General features: G+C 46.9%; 1 protein-coding gene across 3 annotated transcripts in view; it reads left to right on the top strand.

Moving 5' to 3' along the window:
- Window positions 1-22,148, top strand: part of LOC139051828 (uncharacterized) — a 77,057-nt gene that overhangs the window by 3,601 nt on the left and 51,308 nt on the right. For all 3 annotated transcript variants that reach the window (XM_070528846.1, XM_070528847.1, XM_070528845.1), the window contains exons 2-6: window positions 980-1,146; window positions 1,796-1,945; window positions 4,451-4,747; window positions 5,555-5,728; window positions 19,115-19,270. In XM_070528846.1, the coding sequence (XP_070384947.1) occupies window positions 980-1,146; window positions 1,796-1,945; window positions 4,451-4,747; window positions 5,555-5,728; window positions 19,115-19,270 (944 nt within the window). The remainder of the gene's footprint in view (window positions 1-979; window positions 1,147-1,795; window positions 1,946-4,450; window positions 4,748-5,554; window positions 5,729-19,114; window positions 19,271-22,148) is intronic.

The following is a 22,148-nucleotide window of genomic DNA, read 5'->3' as shown; positions in this document are numbered from 1 at the left end:
TAATTCACACTAATCGATCTTAATCCTCCTTTACCGCATTAATCCTCCCTAATCCTCCTTAATGCGCCTTTTTACTTGTTCATGCCACCTTAAAACTCCCTTATACACTGTAATCATCATTAATTCTCTTAGACCACCCTAAATCCCCCTAATCCACCTTAATCCAGCCTAACACTTCTTTCTCCACGGCCCTCACTTCCTAAGGGGCGTGGAGAAACCGAGGAGGTTGCGCGGCGGTTGCAGAATTCATAGAGTGGCGGTACTTTCAAATTATCAAGGGACTTTAGCCCATCCGTCACCGGCGCACTGCCTCGCGCGATCTCCCAATCCCCGAGGCTGTCGGGCCATACTTCACTCGGTTTATAACGCGTGGCACCAGATTCTCCGCGCCGGCAAATATATCGCGAAATGAAGACACGTCTTTAGCTGCGCTGCAATTTCGCATAAGGGAGTACCGTAATCATCTATGAATATGTCATCCGATGAATACCTAAAATGTGGGCAAATTAATAAAAGAATCAAATAAGCACTTCATACGAGTCTAATGCAAAAATGAAATCGTTACGGATCGGCGGCGGATGCTGGTAGCGACTGGCTGGCCTTTATTTTATTTTCTATTAGCGATAGACGGTAGATGTCTATTTTTTTTTCGTTTCTTTTTTTTTCTCACGCGGAAGTTAGAGAAACAGTTTATGCAAGGTATACAAGTGCATCGCGCCACATATACCCATTCTAAAGAAAAATTAAGATACAGCTGATATTTTAAAACAATCAGCGTAAGAGCCTAGAGAAACTGTTTAGGTTATAAAAAATCCTATCTTGTAGACCTGCCGTAACGGCTGCCTCCAAGGACCCTGCAGCAATGGAAATTTTGTCTCACCTGCACTCAAATTTCGCGTTAAGAAGTACCTAAGTCAGGGATGAATGTTCTGTTCACAACTCCGTTTAATGCCAACTACTTCGCTGGCTGTACGCGCAGGCTATCCCCGTGGCCCGGAGTCGGAAGTGCTTCGTCATCAATCCACGTACTCGCTGCGGGCACCATCCGTGGCGGCGGGTGGAGAGCGCCTGCGCTGTCGACGACTGTGGCCTCTTGGCGTCTTCATGCCGCTCTTCCTGCTGCCGCTGTTCTTCTTTGGAGCGAAAGTGAGTCACCAAGCCGCTGGTTGGAGAGCGTTTGCCCCGCTCGGTTTTCCTTGCGCGCGTCGTGCTAGGCAGCTGAATGTGTATTTGACGTCAAAATCGGCAGCAGGGCATCGAAGCAGAGGGACGTATACAAGTGCACTGTACTGGGCCGAGTCCAGACGGGCTTTTCTTTCGTGAAGATGCAGATAACATTGACCTGCTGTTTCCAATAGTAATATATTCGCTATCACGATTAGACAGAACCTGATCATAAACGATGCTTGAGCTATATGATCTCCTCTATGAATACAAACGCAGCGCCCATCTTCACGAAGAGCATTTAACATTTGGCAACAGCAGATCTAGCACCCTGTCGTAATGGTGTATACGTATTATTACCGAAGGCAGCCAACCAATTTCAAATTACACTTGGAGACAATAACGTGTGCGATTTCGGGTCCTGTTTCTCGGACTATTAGAAACAAGTTTTGTTCTTTTTTTTGTAAACTCCAATAAAATTAGTACCCTCTACATCCTCAATACCGAACACCAAATGAATGAAAATAAGCGAGAGGAAGAGAGGAAAAGATATTGAGATTATCCGGCATCCTGCAACGGCTAGTTGTCCTGTGATGGGGTAAGGCAGTCGAAAATCTTCGAAAACTTGCAGTACGGTGGCTGCCTGTACTGCCTGCTGCTCCCGCTGATTCTGTGCGCCTTCAGCGTGGTGCCCAAGCCAGCTACCGCGCTCGTACACCTGGTCACCGTACCGCTTCTGGGACTGCTGGAACCGGAGCTCATCGCCGGCCAGTACCTAGGCGTACGTATATACTTACATGCTCTCTCTTCAAGCACGCGAGCGCGCGTGTTTGCGTTGGTATGCCAGCTAGCAAGTGTATGTGCGGGGTGGCAGAGGTGTTGGAATCCTGAATCTCTACCAAATGCGGATGTACAATTTGCCAGGACGACATGGTACACGAATAAAAAGCTACATGTGGTTTCGACCAATCAGGAACGCGGTCACGCCAACACGGGCGCGCCCGAGCACCCCGTGTGTACCCTTTACATAAGAGCACCACCTCCTCAAACTCTTGCTATCTCGCGCACCTTGCCGAGGACACCTGCTTTGTTCGGCGCTAAACGCGGGAAACGTGTATATCGCCAGCCTGTGAGCACCCCCTTACAATGCTGACCACTTTACTGAGAACTGCCACCTGTCGCCCATAGTGGAGTCTATTAGGCCACACTCTCCCTCATTTCTCTATAATCTTGCACTTCCCACTCCCTCTCCCCTGACAACTCTTCACCATACTCCCTCGCACCTGCAGAGTAAAGCGCCTTTCCTTTCTTGAGATCACTATCATCACTATCACCGGGTAAAAAAAAGCGCGTTGTCAGCGCTGCCAAACACTCAGTGCTGTTCTTTGTTTCTCCTGCAGCAAATTTTGTTTCCGTAAAATCCCTGCGTACATCCTGTCGCCGATGTCCGCCCAGAGGTGATCGGTATCTATCTGCTCCCTTATCTCAGAGCGACGCGATCACAGGCATCAGTTGTCAGCAAAATCAAACCAGGTCTCAACTCGCCACGTTAGGTTTATTTATAGTGAAGCTAACCTTGCCTGCGGTGGAGGGAGTGCCTGTGAACATCGTCGATACGCCCGCGCCGGTGGGCCAAAGACCATTGAACATTATTGCTCGCTTTATTTTTTTTCTTTCATTGGAGACCCAATCCATTCTTTGTAGAAAATGCATGCGGTTTGTCACAATAACGTTACCTGCTGAAGCAGAGCCGGCTATGTTAACGCCACACAGATAAGGAGACAGCTTCTTCGAGTATCCCAGATGATACGTTCAACCAGACTCACCAAATAGGACCCATTATGCACAAACACACCTTTGACACAGCATAGGGAGTGGTCCTACAGGGGGTATTATAGCAATTTGCCGTCGCCCCTCATTTGTAGCAACCCATAGCAGCCCGTGTGAACAGTGGCGAGAAAGAGAAAAAGTTGGAGAAAGCGGTCAGAGTTGGCAAACAAGTACAGGACCTTATGAAGTGGAACTGCCTAAAGGAACAACAACAACCACAACCATGAAGGCTTAGAAAAAAGAAAAGCAAGAATCCACGATAGGATATTTGAACGATAGCACAAACGTAATATATCGATATCTGAGGCTCGAGCTAGACAACTACCTGAGAACAAATACATAGATAATGAAGACAGGATTTGCCGCTAATATGCTGCATCAAAAGTCCGAAGACGACTCGACACATCTTAATGAAACTACAAGCTACTCAGCCAACCAGGAACATAGGGAACTTCCACATCTGGCACAAGAGCTGGGTTCGAAGCTAACGGGGGCGTTAAGCGCGATGTAAATAAGATGCTCTTGGAGTATATTGGTGAAATAACGCAGGGAAGAGATGGGGCCACAGTCGTTGTAGATGTATCGCTAACTTTACAATATAGAGATACATGTTTTAATTAACAGATATAGTAGAAAGTAGATGGGCAATAAGCTAGACCACAATATATTTGTTGTAACATGAATGTACTCCATTTCAGACATCACATGCAACGCTGTGGAGACTAGAGATAATTTTTGTAGTTGCTGCGTTCGCGCTTGGAAGTAACTCCATGTTTTCAGACCGCAATTCTGCGAACATCTTTACAAAGAGGCTCAGTATTGAGCGAAAAATGTTGTAATCCTTAGAAACAGAGCAACTGTTGTATACGACGGCTAATGCGTTGTTATAGATAAGTTTGGTTTGCATTGCTTTTCTTTTCGGGCTTTTTACTTGAAGCCCGCCGCGGCAGCGTCACGAGCACGCTCGCGCGAACAAAGGCCGTTTTGGTCCACAGCGAAGCGTTGACGGAAAGTGCGGAGTGACACATTTTCCTGGCCGAACTTCTTGCGCAGCTTCCACGGCGTTACACCTGATCTCTCAAACGGAGTGCAGCTCAAGAAGGCTAGGTGACTATTTGTCAGCGCCCTGTTTCGAAAAGGACGCCCATAGAAACCATCGTCCGAATGGGAATCGGGAACGAGGTGCTAAAACTCGCTTTAATAACGTAAGCTCCGAAAAGCGACGCTGCAAAAAATTCAGTGCCCTGCCACTCTGTGTAGACGGATGATTAGCGAAGCTGTGTATGTGGGCCCCTTGATGGCGAACTGCACCTCCGCCGCGGGTCGGCCCGCAATTGCCATATCTCCGGGATCGTCCGACGCATGGGGTGTTCTATGCTTACGACACGAAAATTTCATTGGACGGTAGAGGTAGACAGCTTCGCTTTAAAACTGAGGCGGCCATCGCGCTCTTCAGCTGGAGGTCCTGACCGTGGCCGTGCTGCTGTTCGTGGTCGCGGTGCTGGACGCCTGGAGCGAGCTGGTGCGCAACACGGCCCAGCTGCTGTGCGCGCGCTGGGGCCTTCGCCGTGGTCCGCTGTTCGCCGCCGCGTGCGCCTGCTCGTTCGTGATCGCGTGGCTCCTCTCGGGCGCCGTGGCCTCGGTGATCGTGCTGTACTTCGTGGACCGCGTGCTGTACGCCATCCGCATGGAGAAGATGGACCAGCCATCGGACGGCTTACTGACCGCCATCCACCAGTTCACCTCGCAGCAGGTCGAAGATTAGATAGATAGATAGATAGATAGATAGATAGATAGATAGATAGATAGATAGATAGATAGATAGATAGATAGATAGATAGATAGATAGATAGATAGATAGATAGATAGATAGATAGATAGATAGATAGATAGATAGATAGATAGATAGATAGATAGATAGATAGATAGATAGATAGATAGATAGATAGATAGATAGATAGATAGATAGATAGATAGATAGATAGATATCATTATTTGCTCCTGAGTAGAACGGTTTATGTCGCAAGCTACCAGTCCTTATTTTAAGCAAAGAACCCCACGAAACGTATTTCTTTCAGCGCGTTCATTAAGAGCTGCATAAGATGAACGCGCTCTATGCGCGCCTAAGTATCTTCCTCGACACATTCGCCCTTGGTGCATATTAGGGTATTTTGCGAATGCTACGCAACTCTCAGACAGCGAAAACGCGTGTCTAACTTGGCTAGTTGGTTCATTCTTCGCATATTGTAGCAGAAGAAATTAAGGGACATGGAGAGAGAAGGAACGACTAGAGCATGCAGCTGTGATCTCAGACGGCGATGCTGAATAAAATGAATGCTTCGGGGTTATTAGTGCATTGCTAAAAAAATAGACTTGACACTCCAACTTTTAGTCGGCAATCTAACTTTTTATTTATGTAATACGTCGACTATTTCCGCGAAAGTCATTTGGTCAGCCGCTTGTGCGTCTTTTTGCGCTCTCTGTAGCGCTTCCCTACCGATTCTCGAGCCTGTCCGAGAATTGGAACCCTCTTCTTCGTTCTCGTCGCGTGCTCCGGCAGGATTCGAGCGGTTCCTTGCGGTCGGCCCCCGTGGGGGAGGACAAGGCACTCTTCGACCGGCTCGCGCAAGTCGTGCTCACCATGAAGAAGCCCGAGCGCCGGAAGGCACGTGTGAGGAAGCTCGGCGCAGCGAAGAGCATTCCCGTGACCCCTGCAACCCTGGCCGCTCCACAGGTTCTCACTTATTTATTTATTTATTTATTTATTTATTTATTTATTGAGTGAGTGAGTGAGTGAGTGAGTGAGTGAGTGAGTGAGTGAGTGAGTGAGTGAGTGAGTGAGTGAGTGAGTGAGTGAGTGAGTGAGTGAGTGAGTGAGTGAGTATGAGTTCAACTGGATTCTGTACCATTTCATACGTAGCAGACAACAGTACGAATACGAGAGAGAGTTCTTTCACACTGCTTGCCATCGCGATCAAAAATAGGGCGTCATTTATGAAATAAAAATATATAAATGTGCGTCACGCAGTACAGCATACGATTTGGTGCCATGGTTTTTTTTATGCCACAAGGTCTCACGTTATGATTACATGGGATGCGTCCGAGCTCTGCACTTGTTTACCGACCAACCAGCGGAGGGATATGTTTCTGCGACCAGCGGCCACAGCGCACTGCTCATGCTCGTGATAAATATGTAGTACGTGGCATACTGTAAGCGCAGAGGGGCACAAATAGTACCTGATTCGGCGTAAACTTACGTCCACAACATGTAGATTCGATATATGCAGTAATTATTCCGTGGGCATGTATGTATGTATGTATGTATGTATGTATGTATGTATGTATGTATGTATGTATGTATGTATGTATGTATGTATGTATGTATGTATGTATGTATGTACGAGGGCCGTTTTTTTTCAACCTCCGATAGGCTATAAATAAAAGACAAGTTCATCTAAAACAATAATTTTATTACCAAAAGATTAGTACAGTTACGCTTACTTTTCGACATAATCACCGAAGAGATTGAGACATTTGTCATATCCGTGGACAAGCTTTGCAATACCCTCTTCAAAAAAAGTTGCCGCCAGTGAATTCAAGTAGTCCTTGACGTTGGTTTGAAGGTCACCATTGGTTTGAAAGCGCTTCCCACCAAGCCACGTCTTCAGTCCAGGAAAAAGATGAAAGTCACAGGGTGCTAAGTCTGGACTGTATGGCGGATGATCGATAATGTCACATCCAAAATGTTCGAGAAGCCGTTGAGTTGCTCCAGCAGTCTGTGGAAGGGCATTGTCATGGATCAGAACAACTCCAGCGGTCAGCTTTCCTCTTCGTTTGTTCTGAATGGCTCTACGCAAACGTCGTAATGTTTCACAATAAACAGCTGCAGTGATTGTGGTTCCGGGCTCCATAAACTCCACAAGCAACACACCTTGTTGATCCCAATACACAGTAGCCATGGTCTTTCTGTTGTTGAAGGTTTTTTTTGAATTTCTTTGGTTTGTTTGGTGAGTTTGAATGCATCCATTGTTGTGATTGTCGTTTTTTTTTTCCGGTGTGTCGTATGAATCCAGGTTTCATTCCCAGTCACGATTGATTTCAAAAGGTTGTCTCCTTCATCCTGATAACGCTCAAGGAACTCAAAAGCTGACGCCATTCGTCGAGTTTTGTGGCCGTCCGTCAACATTTTTGGGACCCAACGTGCACAAAGTTTTTTGTAGCGTAACCGTTCAGTAACAATAGAGTACAAAACAGACCTTGAAACTTCTGGAAATTCCGTAGATAAAGCAGTAATGGTGAATCTGCGGTTTTCTTTAACCATTCTGTCAACTCGTTGAACCAGGTCATCTGAAACGACAGATTTGCGTCCTTGGCCCCATTCATCATGCACATCATTACGTCCATCTTTAAAATTTCGACACCATTCACACACAACACCATCACACCATCAAGTTTTCCCTATACACTCGACTCATTCTCCGATGGATTTCTGCAGCATCATGGCGTTCAGCCTGTAGAAAACGAATAACACCTCGCAATTCACACTTGGCGGGAGCAACAATAATGGCAGCCATGTTTACGTGGCTGTAGCACAATGCCGACTGACACCTGAATGTCAACAATGGCGGAGTGTGTAGTGCGAGAGCTGCGCAGTCGCCTAACGCGCATGTCCGCCTTCTGCTGCCCGCGTAGCGTCTGCACGGAGCGATCGGAGGTTGAAAAAAAAACAGCCCTCGTATGTATGTATGTATGTATGCATGCATGCATGTATATATGTATGTGGACATGTAAAAACGTCCGCATGTATGTGCGTGTGTCTAAGTATGTATGCATGTATGTATGTATGTATGTATGTCCAGCAGTCCCCAGTCTGCAGCAGCTGTGGAGCAACTGACCACGGCGGCGCTCAGACCTGTGACGCAGCAGAGGGTGCTAAGAATCCCTGGGTCCGGACAGGCTGCCATTGGAACCTGAAGGGTGTGCAGAACAGAATAATATGCAGATAATCAATACCTTCTTCAGCAAGCGGGATAGACTAAATTGGACGTCGAGGAACCCGAATGGCGAGACTAGAAATATAATAGACCTTATACTCTGCGCTAACCCTCGCATCATACCATATTTGGACGTGCTCGGCAAGGTGCGCTGCAGTGACCATAGGATGGTCCGAATTCCAATTAGCGTAGACTTGATGAGGGAACGGATGAAACTGGTACATAAGAAGCCGATCAATTAGTTAGCGGTAAGAGGGATAATTGAGGAATTCCGGATCAAGCTACAGAACAGGTATTCGGCTTTAACTCAGTAAGATGACCTTAGTGTTGAAGCAATAAACGACAATCGAATAGGCATCATTGAGGAGTGTGCAATAGAAGTCGGTGGTAACTCCATCGGACAGGCTATCAGTAAGCTATCGCAGGAGAAGAAAGATCTGATCAAGAAACGCCAATGTATGACAGCCTCTAACCCTACAGCTAGAATATAACTGGCATAACTTTCCAAGTTAATCAACAAGTGTAATACAACTGACATAAAGGAAATATAATATGGATAGAATCGAACATGCTCTCAGGAACGGAGGAAGCCTAAAAGCAGTGAAGAAGATACTAGGAATAGGCAAAATCAGATGTATGCTTTAAGAGACAAAGCCGACAATATTATTACTAATATGAATGAGGTAGTTCAAGTAGCTGAGGACTTATATAGCGATTTATACAGTACAAGTGGCACCCACGACGATAATGGAAGAGAAAATAGTCCAGAGTAATTTGAAATCCCACACGTAACGGCGGAAGAAGTAAACAAGGCCTTGGGGAGCTATGCAAAGGGAGAAAGCAGCTGGAGAGGATCAGGTCACAGCAGATTTATTGAAGCATGGTGGGCATATTGTTCTAGAAATACTGGCCACCCTGTATGCGCAATTCCTCATGACCTCGAGCTTACCGAAATCTTGGAAGAACGCTAACATAATCCTAATCCATAAGAAAGGGGGCGTCAAGGACTTGAAAAATTAGAGACCGATCAGCTTACTGTCCGTTGCCTACAAAGTATTTGCTAAGGAAATCTTAACAGAATGAGGAACACCTTAGACTTCTGCCAACCAAAGGACCAGGCAGGATTCCGTAAAGGGTGCTCAACAATATACCATATTCACACTATCAATCAGGTGATAGAGAAATGTGCCGAATATAACCAACCCTTATATATTGCTTCCATTGACTGCGAGAAAGCATTTGATTCAGTCGAAACCTCAGCAGTCCTAGAGGCATTATGGAATAAGGGTGTGGACGAGCCGTATGTATAAATACTGAAAGATATCTATAGCGGCTCCACAGCCACCGTAGTCCTCCATAAAGCAAGCAACATAATCCCAATAAAGAAAGGCGTCAGGCAGGTAGATAAGATCTCTCCAATGCTATTCAGAGTGTGTTTACAGGAGGCACTAAGAGACCTAAATTGGGAAGAATTGTGGATAAGAGTTAGCGGAGAATACATTATTAACTTGCGATTCGTTGATGATATTGCCTTGCTAAGCAACTCAGGGGACCAATTTCAATGCATGCTCACTGACCTGGAGAGACAAAGCGGAAAAGTGGGTCTAAAAATTCATCTGCAGAAAACTAAAGTAATGTTAAACAGTCTCGGAAGAGAACAGCAGTTTACGATAGGTAGTGAGGCACTGGAAGTGGTAAGAGAATACATCTACATAGGGCAGGTAGGGACCGCGGATCCGGATCATGAGACTGAAATAATCGGAAGAATAAGAATGGGCTGGGGTTTGTTTGGAAGGTATTCTCAGATCATGAACAGCACGTTGTCATTATCCCTCAAGAGAAAAGTGTATAACAGCTGTGTCTTACCAGATCTCACGTACGGGGCAGAAACCTGGAGGCTTACGAAAAGGGTTCTATTTAAATTGCGGACGACGCAAGGAGCTATGGAAAGAAGAATGATGGGTGTAACGTTAAGTGATAAGAAAAGAGCAGATTTGGTGACGGAAAAACGCGAGGTAATGACATCTTAGTTGAAATCAAGAAAAGAAATGGGCACGGGTTGGACATGTGATGAGGAGGGAAGATAACCAATGGCCATTAAGGGTTACGGACTGGATTCCAAGAGAAGGGAAGCCTAGCCGGGGGCGGCAGAAAGTTACGTTGGCGCATGAGATTAAGAAATTTGCAGGGACAACAGGGCCACCATTAGTACATGACTGGGGCTCTTGGAAAAGTATAGGAGAGGCCTTTGCTCAGCAGTGGACGTAACCAGGCTGATGATGATGATGTATGTATGTATGTATGGATGTATGTATGTATGTATGTATGTATGTATGTATGTATGTATGTATGTATGTATGTATGTGTGGGTGTGTATGTATGTATGTATGTATGTATGTATGTATGTATGTACGCTCAGTACGGAGAAACAAGTGAGACTTCTACGATCGGACTACTTGGCTAGCTTCTAGACCATCTCCAGCTGTGCACGATAGGACCGTGAAGATCAACACTAAACCAATTTAAAGGGATCAAGTATTCTTTCGGAAAGGCGCACTAAGTTGCCAGTTTACTAGAAAGGATTTCTAGAACACTAGAATACTAGAACATCTTTTTTCTCATTCGTGTTGGAATTCTAGCACCAGTATACGCTATTGCAACATGCATCTTGGATATGAGAGTATTTTCGAGTTTTTGGGCTGGTAGTGGCGCAATAAGAAATAATCGGAGCTCCTAAGTTCATTTATTTTCCCCTTAGATGTCGACACTGTAGCCTCATGCAGGTGACATCAACATTCATGACATCAGGGCTGTCGGGTGTATGGGGAACTTCAAAGCGACCTCACCACTTTTCTTTTTGCATCCTTTCTGCCTTAACCGAAGCCTGGATCCTGTCATTAGAGTCACTTCTATGATATCACAAAAATTAAGTATCGCCATACAACTCACTTTTCTCCTTTAATGTCCCTTTAACTTGTGAGAAGCAAAAGAATCGGGGTATTCTAGGGGCTCGATTTTTCGTTAGTAAAAACACATATCAAGCCGATAGCACAGAAAGTCATCAAGTAACACGGGGTCTGTGGGAGACACCGTAGCGGATGATAAAGGACTAAATAGATTCAGAAGTATAGCGTACTCAAGCACGTTTACCTGCCCAGAACCCGGCGGCCCGCTTGCGGTCCTTTGTAGACCTTTTGCGTTGTTTTCATGTACCCTAAGCATGTACCTATGTTTCCATGTTTTCATCCATGTGCCCTAAAGGCCCATTCGGGCGTTACATAGGAGGGGGAAGAGTTACAATTGCAAACGTGTAAAAAAGAACATCCTTAAAAGGAAGAGGTCTGGACACCGACCAAAAATGGTTTAAAAGAGTTATTTACGTTTCGGCTCCCCCACGGAAGCCTTGTTCACAATGAAAGAAGCGGCAGAGCTGGCGCCCCTTTTTATGTGCGTCTCAAAACATGATTAAGGCACCTGGCATACATGGGCGGCAGATTGCCTTCGTTGCGATTAAGAGTGTGCGCCGTGGTTTGCATGATTAGGGACTCAAGATAAAGACGCGAAGAATGATTTCGCTCCTTCGCAATCACACGAGATTTCTCCCAGTTAATCTTATGTGATGTGGCTGCGCAGTGTTCGGCCAAGGCATTTGATGCAACGTGTCGTTTCTGGACGTCATTCATGTGTTGCTTAAATCTTGTTTTGAAGTTGCCGGTTTCACCGACGTAGACATATCGACAGTCCGCATACGGAATGACATACACCACGCCTGGGAACTTGTCCTTTTCCAATGGGTCTTTCACATGCACGAGCTCGTGTCTAAGTTTCCGGGATGGCACATGCGCAGCCTGCACGTCATATGACCGCAGGACGCGTGCAAGAGTTTCGCTTATGCCGGGGACGTACGGAATCGCAGCCCGTCTTTTGGGGGGTCCAGACTGGGTGGGTACTGTGCGAGCCAGCTGACGCCCTACCGAGTCAATGACGTACTCAGGGTATCCACAAGCCATTAATTCCCTCCGCACAAGTGCATTGTCCGCCATGTGGTCTACCGCTGTTGTGCACACGTTTTTTGCCCGACGAAGAAGAGAGCCGACAACAGACCTCTTTTGCGAAGCAGGGTGCACCGATCTGTAGTTTAGGTAGCGGCCCGTGTGAGTGTGCTTCCTAAGCACCTTGAATAACAGGTTTGGCCAATCTCGATGCACAAGGGTGTCAAGGAACGGCAGTTGCCCTTCGGATTCCACTTCAACGGTGAACTTGATTGCTGCTTGTATATTGTTTAGGTGAGCCGTGAAAGGGTCAAGGTTTTTCCTTTGCAAAATGCTGAAACAGTCGTCGACATATCTGAGGAAGACTTTTGGTGCCGGTGTAAATGAGGACAACGCTTGAGCTTCGATAGCCTCCATTGTCAGGTTGGCTACTGGGACCGAAATCGACGCACCCATTGCTGCTCCATGTACTTGCCGATAAAATTTCTTCTGGAACGTGAAATACGTATTTGATAGGCAAAATTTTAGTAGCCTACCTAGGTCATGCACATCGATGGGGGATCTGTCAGGCAACGTCGGGTTCTCGTCAAGGGCGGCGACGCAAACTTCCACGGCCATGTCTATTGGTACACTTGTAAACAGCGAGACCACGTCAAAAGAAACTAAGACTTTGTCGGGGTGAACGCTTGTCCCTTTAACCTTTTCAATGAAGTCGTACGTGTTGCGTATGTGCGTGGCACGTTTTCCAACCAGTGGCGAAATGAGTCTGTGGAGAAAATTTGTCAGCTTGTGGAGTGGCGAACGTGTGAAGTCCACATTGGGGCGCAGGGGAACATCGGGCTTGTGCACTTTCGGTAGGCCGTATATTGCTAGAGCAGATCCATTGTGGCAAATCAGTCTGTAGTACAACTGCTTGTGCTGTGGCGGCACCATACGGAAGACGTCGGCGAGCAGTTTCTGCAGATCCCTCTGAAGCTTGGGTGTCGGGTCTCTTGCGACGCTGGCGTACGTGTGAACGTCACTCAATAGCAAGCACATTTTTTCGATGTATTTGCTCCTGTCTAGAAGGACGGTAGCGTTCCCCTTGTCGGCGGGAAGTACGACTATATCACGATTCTCCTGCAGCCTCTTGATGGCATCACGTTCTTGCTTGCACAAGGTGTCCACTGTGGGTTGGGCGTGCAACTTCGACAATACGCTTACAACGCGTGTGCGAGCCTCGTCATGGCGGGATTGGTCGACCAAGGTCACAGCGCGCTCAGCGGCGCAAATTACTTTCTTCGTGTCCGTTGCAGGTCCCGTGTTGAAGTTCAGACCGAGACTTAGGACTGCCATTTCGTAGCCGTCAGGCTGGTATGTGGACAGGTTGTACACAGAGTTTTTGAGGGCACTTGGCGGACGTGCTGTGCGGCACTGCTGCAGCCTTTAGAACTTCCTGTCATTGCATTGCTCATTTTCCGAGCGCGAAGATTGGCTTGAAAATTTGCATGCAGTTGTATGCGCGCCATCTCTTCTGGGCAGTGATCCTCGAGACGCCGCCTAGAAAAGAAAGCATCATTCCTAAGTCTTCGTACTTGGTCTCTGCAGTCCATGATCTTCGCTTGCAACAGATGCCGTTCTGCGTTGGAAACCACGCTTAGTGCAAATCTCGTCGACACGGGTCTGTGAAGACGTAACGAGCGCGGGATCACACCCTGGGACTTGCAGGCAAGGTTGAACGTCAGATGCCCGTTGAATGCCAGAATGCGCGTAGTCAGTGAGACGAACCGGCGAATTTCAGTGATCACTTGCTGGCCGTACGCCTGTCGCAAATGGATGAAGTTGAGAGTATGACGGAAGCCCGTCTGGTCGGGATGATGCATACCTAAAAGGAAGAGGTCTGGACACCAACCGAAAATGGTTTAAAAGAGTTATTTACGTTTTGGCTCCCCCACGGGAGCCTTGTTCACAATGAAAGAAGCGGCAGAGCTGGCGCCCCTTTTTATGTGCGTCTCAAAACATGATTAAGGCACCTGGCATACATGGGCGGCAGATTGCCTTCGTTGCGACTAAGAGTGTGCGCCGTGGTTTGGATGATTAGGGACTCAAGATAAAGACGCGAAGAATTATTTCGCTCTTTCGCAATCACACGAGATTTCTCCCAGTTAATCTTATGTGATGTGGCTGCGCAGTGTTCGGCCAAGGCATTTGATGCAACGTGTCGTTTCTGGACGTCATTCATGTGTTGCTTAACTCTTGTTTTGAAGTTGCCGGTTTCTCCGACGTAGACATATCGACAGTCCACACACGGAATGACATACATTCCCGGCCGTACGTGCATCGTACGTGCAACTTAGACACGAGCTCGTGCATGTGAAGGACCCATTGGAAAAGGACAAGTTCCCAGGCGTGGTGTATGTCATTCCGTGTGCGGACTGTCGATATGTCTACGTCGGTGAAACCGGCAACTTCAAAAGAAGACTTAAGCAACACATGAATGACGTCCAGAAACGACACGTTGCATCAAATGCCTCGGCCGAACACTGCGCAGCCACATCACGTAAGATTAACTGGGAGAAATCTCGTGTGATTGCGAAGGAGCGAAATCATTCTTCGCGTCTTTATCTTGAGTCCCTAATCATCCAAACCACGGCGCACACTCTTAATCGCAACGAAGGCAATCTGCCGCCCATGTATGCCAGGTGCCTTAACCATGTTTTGAGACGCACATAAAAAGGGGCGCCAGCTCTGCCGCTTCTTTCATTGTGAACAAGGCTCCCGTGGGGGAGCCGAAACGTAAATAACTCTTTTAAACCATTTTTGGTCGGTGTCCAGACCTCTTCCTTTTAACTATGCATCATCCCGACCACAGGGGCTTCCGTCATACTCTCAACTTCATAAAAAAGAACATCGGTAAGATACACTGACATAATTATATACACAAACAATAACATAAGCAAGTAAGCACTCAACACAGAAATAATCACACATTTAGGAAAATATTCAACTTGTTAACAAAAACGTCATGGTTAATGGCAGATATAATGTCCCTCGGTAGTTTATTCCGAATATATATTGCAAAAGTAATGGTGAATGACGGTACAGATTAGTGGGAGCAAAAAGGGGTGGCACTTTAAATGGGTGATCAAAACGCTGAAACATACTATGAACTGCATTGAGCTAATATTCGCGGAACAGGGTTCTATTATGATAAAGCACGTGAAAATGTGATACCAATGTTATTAGTTGGCGGTTTTGAAGACAGTGCAATGAAAGTGATTCCTTGGTAACCGTAGCACTGTTGTTTCGCGAGTTTTCTTTTGTGATATATCTTCCTGCTTTTTTTTGTATTGCATCGAGCTGATCGATCAGATAGGTTTGATGCGGATTCCAAATAATGGATGCGTACTCCACCTTTGAACTAACAAGCGTAGTGTATGCTAATAACTTAGTAGCAGAGTTCGCCAATTATTAGTTACATTTAATGAAGCCGAGTGGTTTGGATGCCTTACTGGTTATGGTATTAAAGTGCTCGTTCCAAGATAAATCAGAGGATAAATGAACTCCGAGACACTTAAACGTGGATACTTTCTCAACAGGGATTCCCTGAATCGTATAGTAGTTAAATTCCGGATTAGGTGTTCTCGTGAACGTCATGGCCTTAGTTTTAGAAATGTTAATTTCCATTTGCCACTGGCAACACCAAAATGCGAGTTTGTCGAGGATGCGTAAAAGTAGAAATTCCAAGAACCATACGCGAGCAACTATACGTACCCCCATTGCCTCGCATCATGCACCCCCAACACCACACGGGGAGGCGTAAAGCCAGAGCAAAACACATGAACAACAGTTACTCTAACAAGGAGGCGGTCTTCACCGACGCAGCCCGCTATCGAGACAGAAAGAGTTTCGTGGCGGCAGTTTCGGCGGCACCGAGGCAACCACCTCACGGGCGTCACCATGAACACGGCACATGCCGAAACGGCAGAGGCAGTGGCCATAACACTGTCCCTCACACAAACCAAAGCTACATACCTGATCTGCGACTCGCAAACGGCAATTCGATATTTTGCCAATGGCGCATCTCGCAAGAGGCGTATCAGATACTCCAGCGACATCCCATACACCAGGGAGAGGCCGACGTTGATAACCGAAGGCATTTGCTATGGATCCCGGCACACACTGGAATGAGCACCCCTAACGAAGTGGCTCTCGGCGTTGCTCGAGGCCTGACTCACCGAGCAGCATCGGAGGAAGAGCCCCCGCGGGCTACTGCAAACGTCTGGGCATGGGAGGAGCGTATAGCCATTTTTCACGACATCACGGCGCACTAACAATTACAAAGACGCATATACCCATTTCCTCACGCTAAGTTAGACAGGACGCAAGCAGTACACTTCAGACAATTACAAACTGACTCTTCCAGAAACCCCAGACTCAGGCACGCCATGTATCCAGACATGTACACTGCAAACAGATGCACAGGATGCGGCGAGGCTGCCACACTGAATCACATGTTATGGGAGTGTCGGGACTTAACAAACAAGCCGGGCAGTGTCGACCCTTTCGTCTCTTCCACCGCCAGCCTTCGGTCAAGCTAGATGACCGCACTGCTCAGCTCTAAACTGAGAACACAACTCTGGACCGTCCAGCGAGTCAAGGAAGCTGCTTCGAGACAAGGTCTCGGAACCGCGTCCGCGGCGGGTTTCCCAGACCCACTAAAAAGACGCCGGACTCAAATCTTGTTGATTTGAAAAAAATAAACGTTTACGCTCTCTCTCGAGGTCTACCTGTAATGAGTTCTTGTCTTCGGCGTTACTAATTCGCCTGTAGATGATACAGTCGTCTGCGAATAACCTTATGGTAGAAGAAAAAGTGTTTCCTAAGTAGTTAATATAGATCAGAAATAATATTAGACCCAGGAGCGAACCCTGCGGTACACCCGATTTTACATGCGAAAGTGAAGATGAGTACCCATTCACGTAGTCTGATTGACTTCGGTTGGTTACAAAATTAGCTATCCAATTTGTAATCCTACTGTTTATGTTAAGATTCGTTAGCTTCATGAATAAGCGGATGTGCGGAACTTTGTCAAATGCTTTTGCAAAATCAATAAATATAGCATCTATTTTTGTCCACCATGAACGGCTTCGCGGAGGTCAGTTACCAATTCGAACAGTTGGGTATCACATGAGCGACCACGAAGGAAACGACGCTGATTGCTAGAGGAGAAATTGTGATCTGATAGAAATTTCATGACGGTGGATGATACGACGTGCTCTAGTAATTTACAACACACGCTTGTTAATGAGGTGGGGCTGTAGCTCGAGACTAAGGAGGGATCACCAGATTTAAATATGGGAATCAAACGTGCGCACCTCCAGGCGTTAGGCACGCATCTCTGTATCAACTGACTTGAAAAATAGCAACCAAGATACGTGATACAGCTGGTTTTGTAAGTTTTAGCAATTTTGCGCAAATGTCATCTGGTCCGGGTGCCGAATTGACTGGCAGACGACCTATAGCGGCTTCTACACCTTCGCGAGTGACTATAAGGTCATTCATTGAAATATTTAAGCTGATAAAGCTCAGATCTCGTGGCACGGGGTTCTTCTGATGTGGAAACCGAACAGATAAATGTGCTCAATTCTTCCGCAACATTGGACTGCAGAAGAGGCTCATCATGTTTCGTTATCGACACAAGGGATGATGACGATGGTTTCGGATTTACTAGTTCCCAAAATCTTTCACAGTTGCTTTTTAAGATTTGTGATAAGTCGTAGTTGTAAAACTTTTCCTTCGATGCTTCAATTTCTGCTTTGCAAAGCCTTGCCTGTTCGAGATAGCATTCCCAGTCGTCGGCAGAGGTCGAATGCTTTGCCTTTGAATACATTCTTTTCTTCTTATTAAAGCACCGCTCAACATGTGTTGTAAACCACGTGTTTTTATTTGAAGATGTGATAGTATTTCTTGTAACATATCTCTCCTTAATAAGTTCATTGAGCTTCCTTTGAAAGATCTGCCAATTTTCGTTTATATCACGCTCGGAAAAGGTCAATAAAAACTGCGCAGGAAATGTTAGTAGATCAATATTTAGTCCGCGTACATCCCCTCTGTTGTAATCGTATACGGTTCTCTTTGCATTATGAGGTTTTTAATATTTTATGGCGTACTCGCAGTGGATAACATTGTGGTCACTCATGCAGTCAAGGACGCGTACATACATACTTTGTGTATCTGTAGTCAGTACAAGATCTGGAATGAATCACCACGTGTGGGACATGATACCATTTTGCTGAAACTAAACAAAGAAAGAACATCCAGAAACTGCCTACAAACATGCCTTCTTGCACCTTCGAGGGGTTTGCATGTCGGCCAGTCAATTCCGGGATAGTTAAAGTCGCCTGCAAGTATCATTTCCGATGACGGATACTTGCTTTGAATAATGCTTAAAGAATCATGAAGGCATTCAACAAAGTCGGCTGAAGAACTGGGTGGCCGATAGCAAACCCAGATAACGCAAGTTACAGACGGCGATAAACGGAGTGCGATCCACAATATTTCCAAGATGGGAAAAGTGTCAACAAGATGCGCACTCAACTTCTTATTTACAGCAATTATGACGCCACCACCTCGAGATGTGCTTCTGTCTTTTCTAAACAAGGAAACACTATTCGAAAGCCATAGTTCACTGTCAGCTACATCAGAGCACAGCCAAGTTTCGCTACCAAGGACTATGTCCGCGGAACAGCATCCAATAAAGGCTTGCAGATGATCTTGTTTGTTTAACAGACTTCGGAAAGTTGATACTATATGATTGACAAGGTGTTGTCCCCCTATTATACGACTTCTTAAAATCTTTCAGCTCGCCGGGTTCTCTAGTTAATCGGGTACTGCGTCATGCGACGTGCTCCTCAGAGCGCGCTAGTTCTAATTTAATTTAACAACATTTCTATACGAGTCAGTTAAGGTTTCGTTTACGAGGAGGAGTCATATGACACCCCAGATTAGACGCGAAACGCGCTCATTCAACTTTGGTTATCACTTGTGAACAAAAAGCATGCAGTCCCGGCTGCTAAATTATGCTGCTTGTATGGCTGGGAGGTGTTGTAAAGCGCTCGAAGCCGTCAATATATCGCTGTCGCCGTGGTGCAGGCGTCCGGAAGCATCATTCCCGCCGAGCCCGCAGGGCCGGAGTGCGCGGACGGTGGCTCGCCAGACAAGGACGACCGAACGGAGGACAGCAAGGTCGGCCGTTTCTTCTCGTGGCGCCTGAAGTGGTTCAAGAAGCAGGGCGCCACCGACGCGCAGGTGAGCCATCATCGTGAGTCCAGCTGCTGCGGAGCGGCCGCCGGGTAGATCGCTTTCGAGGACGTCATTTTCCGAACGCATTCCTTGGATAAACCCTCGGGCAGGATGGCCGCGTCGCTCCAACGATACGCCACGCTCGACGTCGCGTCACGTAGAGTTGAAATTTCCTCCCGCACGTGATCGACAGAGAACCGCGGTTTCTTTATGTAGGGACTCAAGCTTTCTGTGCCCGGACTTCAGCGCATGACTATAGATAACCTGGCGAGCGGAGAAAGCATATCTCGTAAGGGACGTTACTTGGAAACTTACACGTGCGAATTTGCTGTTCCCCCTAGAGCCGCCGTTTATCCCAAGGCAAAAATCGCCACTTTCTGCTAGCGTGCTTTCTGCTTTCGCAACCGTGCATGCCGTGCGTGACTATATATAGATTTGGTGACGAAGCAGCCGCAGTTCTAACGACGCTGGTGGTAGGGCCAAGCTACGCCTATCAAGTTCAAGCATGCCAAGCAGTCGCGCGTGATTTACTGTTCACGTGCTGTTCTCATATCGCACCTGGCGTCGGCAGCACTTGTAGGAAGCTCAAACAGCCGCAACGTCATCTGGCCAATCCGTGGTGCCCGTTAGGGTAACAAATGGCTCGAAGCAGTTTACGGGAGGGAAAGCCGGTTTGAAAGACGCACTGCAACCGACTGCCCTTGTTGCGAGAGGGTTGAAGCGTCTGACTATCGCCGATTCAAGTACTCCTTCCGGACAGTAATGTTCGCTTGCCGGCTGCTTCGGGATGCATTCTTTGTAGCAGTGTGACAGCGCACTCGTGGCCCACGAAAACCCAAGAATTCGGATTCGTCCGTTCTTGTTTTCCTTGCACTTTGTGCGTGCTGTAACACTGTTCAGTGGCAGGACATTTCGGCACTCCCCTTTAACAATCACACTTCTCTTGTCGTATTTCCTTCAATGATTCGAACGCCTATCCTCACCATCACGCCTACATACAGACAATCTGGGTGTATGTAAACAGCGAATTGAAATAGAAAACTACTCCCTTATGCTTGCCTACCATGATTGTTTATGCCAGGAGTATTCTTTCATATTTATTTTGCTTCTGCAGACTGCTTTTGATTGTTTGCACTACGGTGTTGTTGCCGTTCCTTTGTCCCAAGAGCACGTTGGACACGCAGCACATTTTACATTAAAAAAAGGAAACGAAAAGGTAAATAATAAACATGGATGAGTCAAGCGCTCATCCCACCCGGCAAATCTTGCTTTTCTTTTCTTTCTTTCTTTCGTCCCGAGTTCGTCTGCTCCTTCGCGCAGAGTCCAACGCTCCTAGCCAAGGCACCCCGAGGCGACCAACGCTACATTCTCACGAAATCTTGTACTCGAGCGCAACCTTATTACTTGAATGAATAAATGTGTGTTGTTTAGTTGAGCAAGGGCCAGGTATGGCCAAAGTGCCCCAAGACAGAACCTTATGACTTAACAGGAAGCCTTAGCTCCGACCCAACTCCGACGCGGCCTATTCAAATATATGTAAAAAGGAAGGAAGGTGCAGCGGTGGCGTAGAGGTAGAACACCCGCCTCGCGTGCAAGAGGTCCGTGGTTCGAATCCCGGTGCCGGCAATTTTCCACCGGATTAAAAAAAAAATTCCGCGTGTTGATAAAATTGCACAAACAGGCCTGGAGTGTGGCCTGATCCCGGTGACCAGAACCGATAAAGCACTCCCTCACCAGAGCAGGATTGGCCACCCTGGTGCAGTACTTGGCCACAACCTCCTATGAACACAACAATCAAACCCCGGCCCTCAGTCCCCAGCAGCTGCGAAGCAACTGACCACGGCGGCGGTCAGTCCTGCGACGCAGCAGAGGGTGCTAAGAATCACTGGCTCCGGACAGGCCGCCATTGGAATATGAACCTGGCAACGTTTAACGCTAGAACGTTATCTAGTGAGGCGAGTCTGGCAGTGCTATTAGAGGGCAGTAGAGGGGATGTAATAGGGCTCAGTGAAGTTAGGAGGCCAAAAGAAGCATATACGGTGCTAAATAGCGGGCACGTCCTGTGCTACCGGGGCTTAGCGGAGAGAAGAGAACTAGGAGTCGGATTCCTGGTTAATAAGAATATAGCTGGTAACATACAGGAACTCTATAGCATTAACGAGAAGGTGGCAGGGCTGGTTGTGAAACCTAATAAGAGGTACAAAATGAAGATTGTACAGGTCTACGCCCCTACATCAAGTCGTGATGACCAGGAAGTCGAAAGCTTCTATGAAGACGTGGAATCGGCGATGGGTAGAGTGAAAACTAAATACACTATACTAATGGGCGACTTTAATGCCAAGGTAGGCAAGAAGCAGGCTGGAGACAAGGCAGTGGGGGAATATGGCATAGGCACTAGGAATAGCAGGGGAGAGTTATTAGTAGAGTTTGCTGAACAAAATAATATGAGGATAACGAATACCTTCTTCCGCAAGCGGGATAGCCGAAAGTGGACGTGGAGGAGCCCTAACGGCGAGACTAGAAATGAAATAGACCTCATACTCTGCGCTAACCCTGGCATCATAGAAGATGTGGACGTGCTCGGCAAGGTGCGCTGCAGTGACCACAGGATGGTAAGAACTCGAATTAGCCTAGACCTGAGGAGGGAACGGAGGAAACTGGTACATAAGAAGCCGATCAATGAGTTAGCGGTAAGAGGGAAAATAGAGGAATTCCAGATCAAGATACAGAACCGGTATTCAGCTTTAACTCAGGAAGAGGACCTTAGTGTTGAAGCAATGAACGAAAATCTTGTGGACATCATTAAGGAGTGTGCAATGGAAGTCGGTGGTAACTCCGTTAGGCAGGATACCAGCAAACTAACGCAGGAGACGAAAGATCTGCT

The sequence above is a fragment of the Dermacentor albipictus genome, unplaced genomic scaffold, assembly GCF_038994185.2.
Source record: "Dermacentor albipictus isolate Rhodes 1998 colony unplaced genomic scaffold, USDA_Dalb.pri_finalv2 scaffold_15, whole genome shotgun sequence".
Lineage (NCBI taxonomy): Eukaryota > Metazoa > Arthropoda > Arachnida > Ixodida > Ixodidae > Dermacentor > Dermacentor albipictus.
Note: the sequence above shows the minus strand (reverse complement) of the source record. Positions and strands in the feature narration are given on the sequence as shown.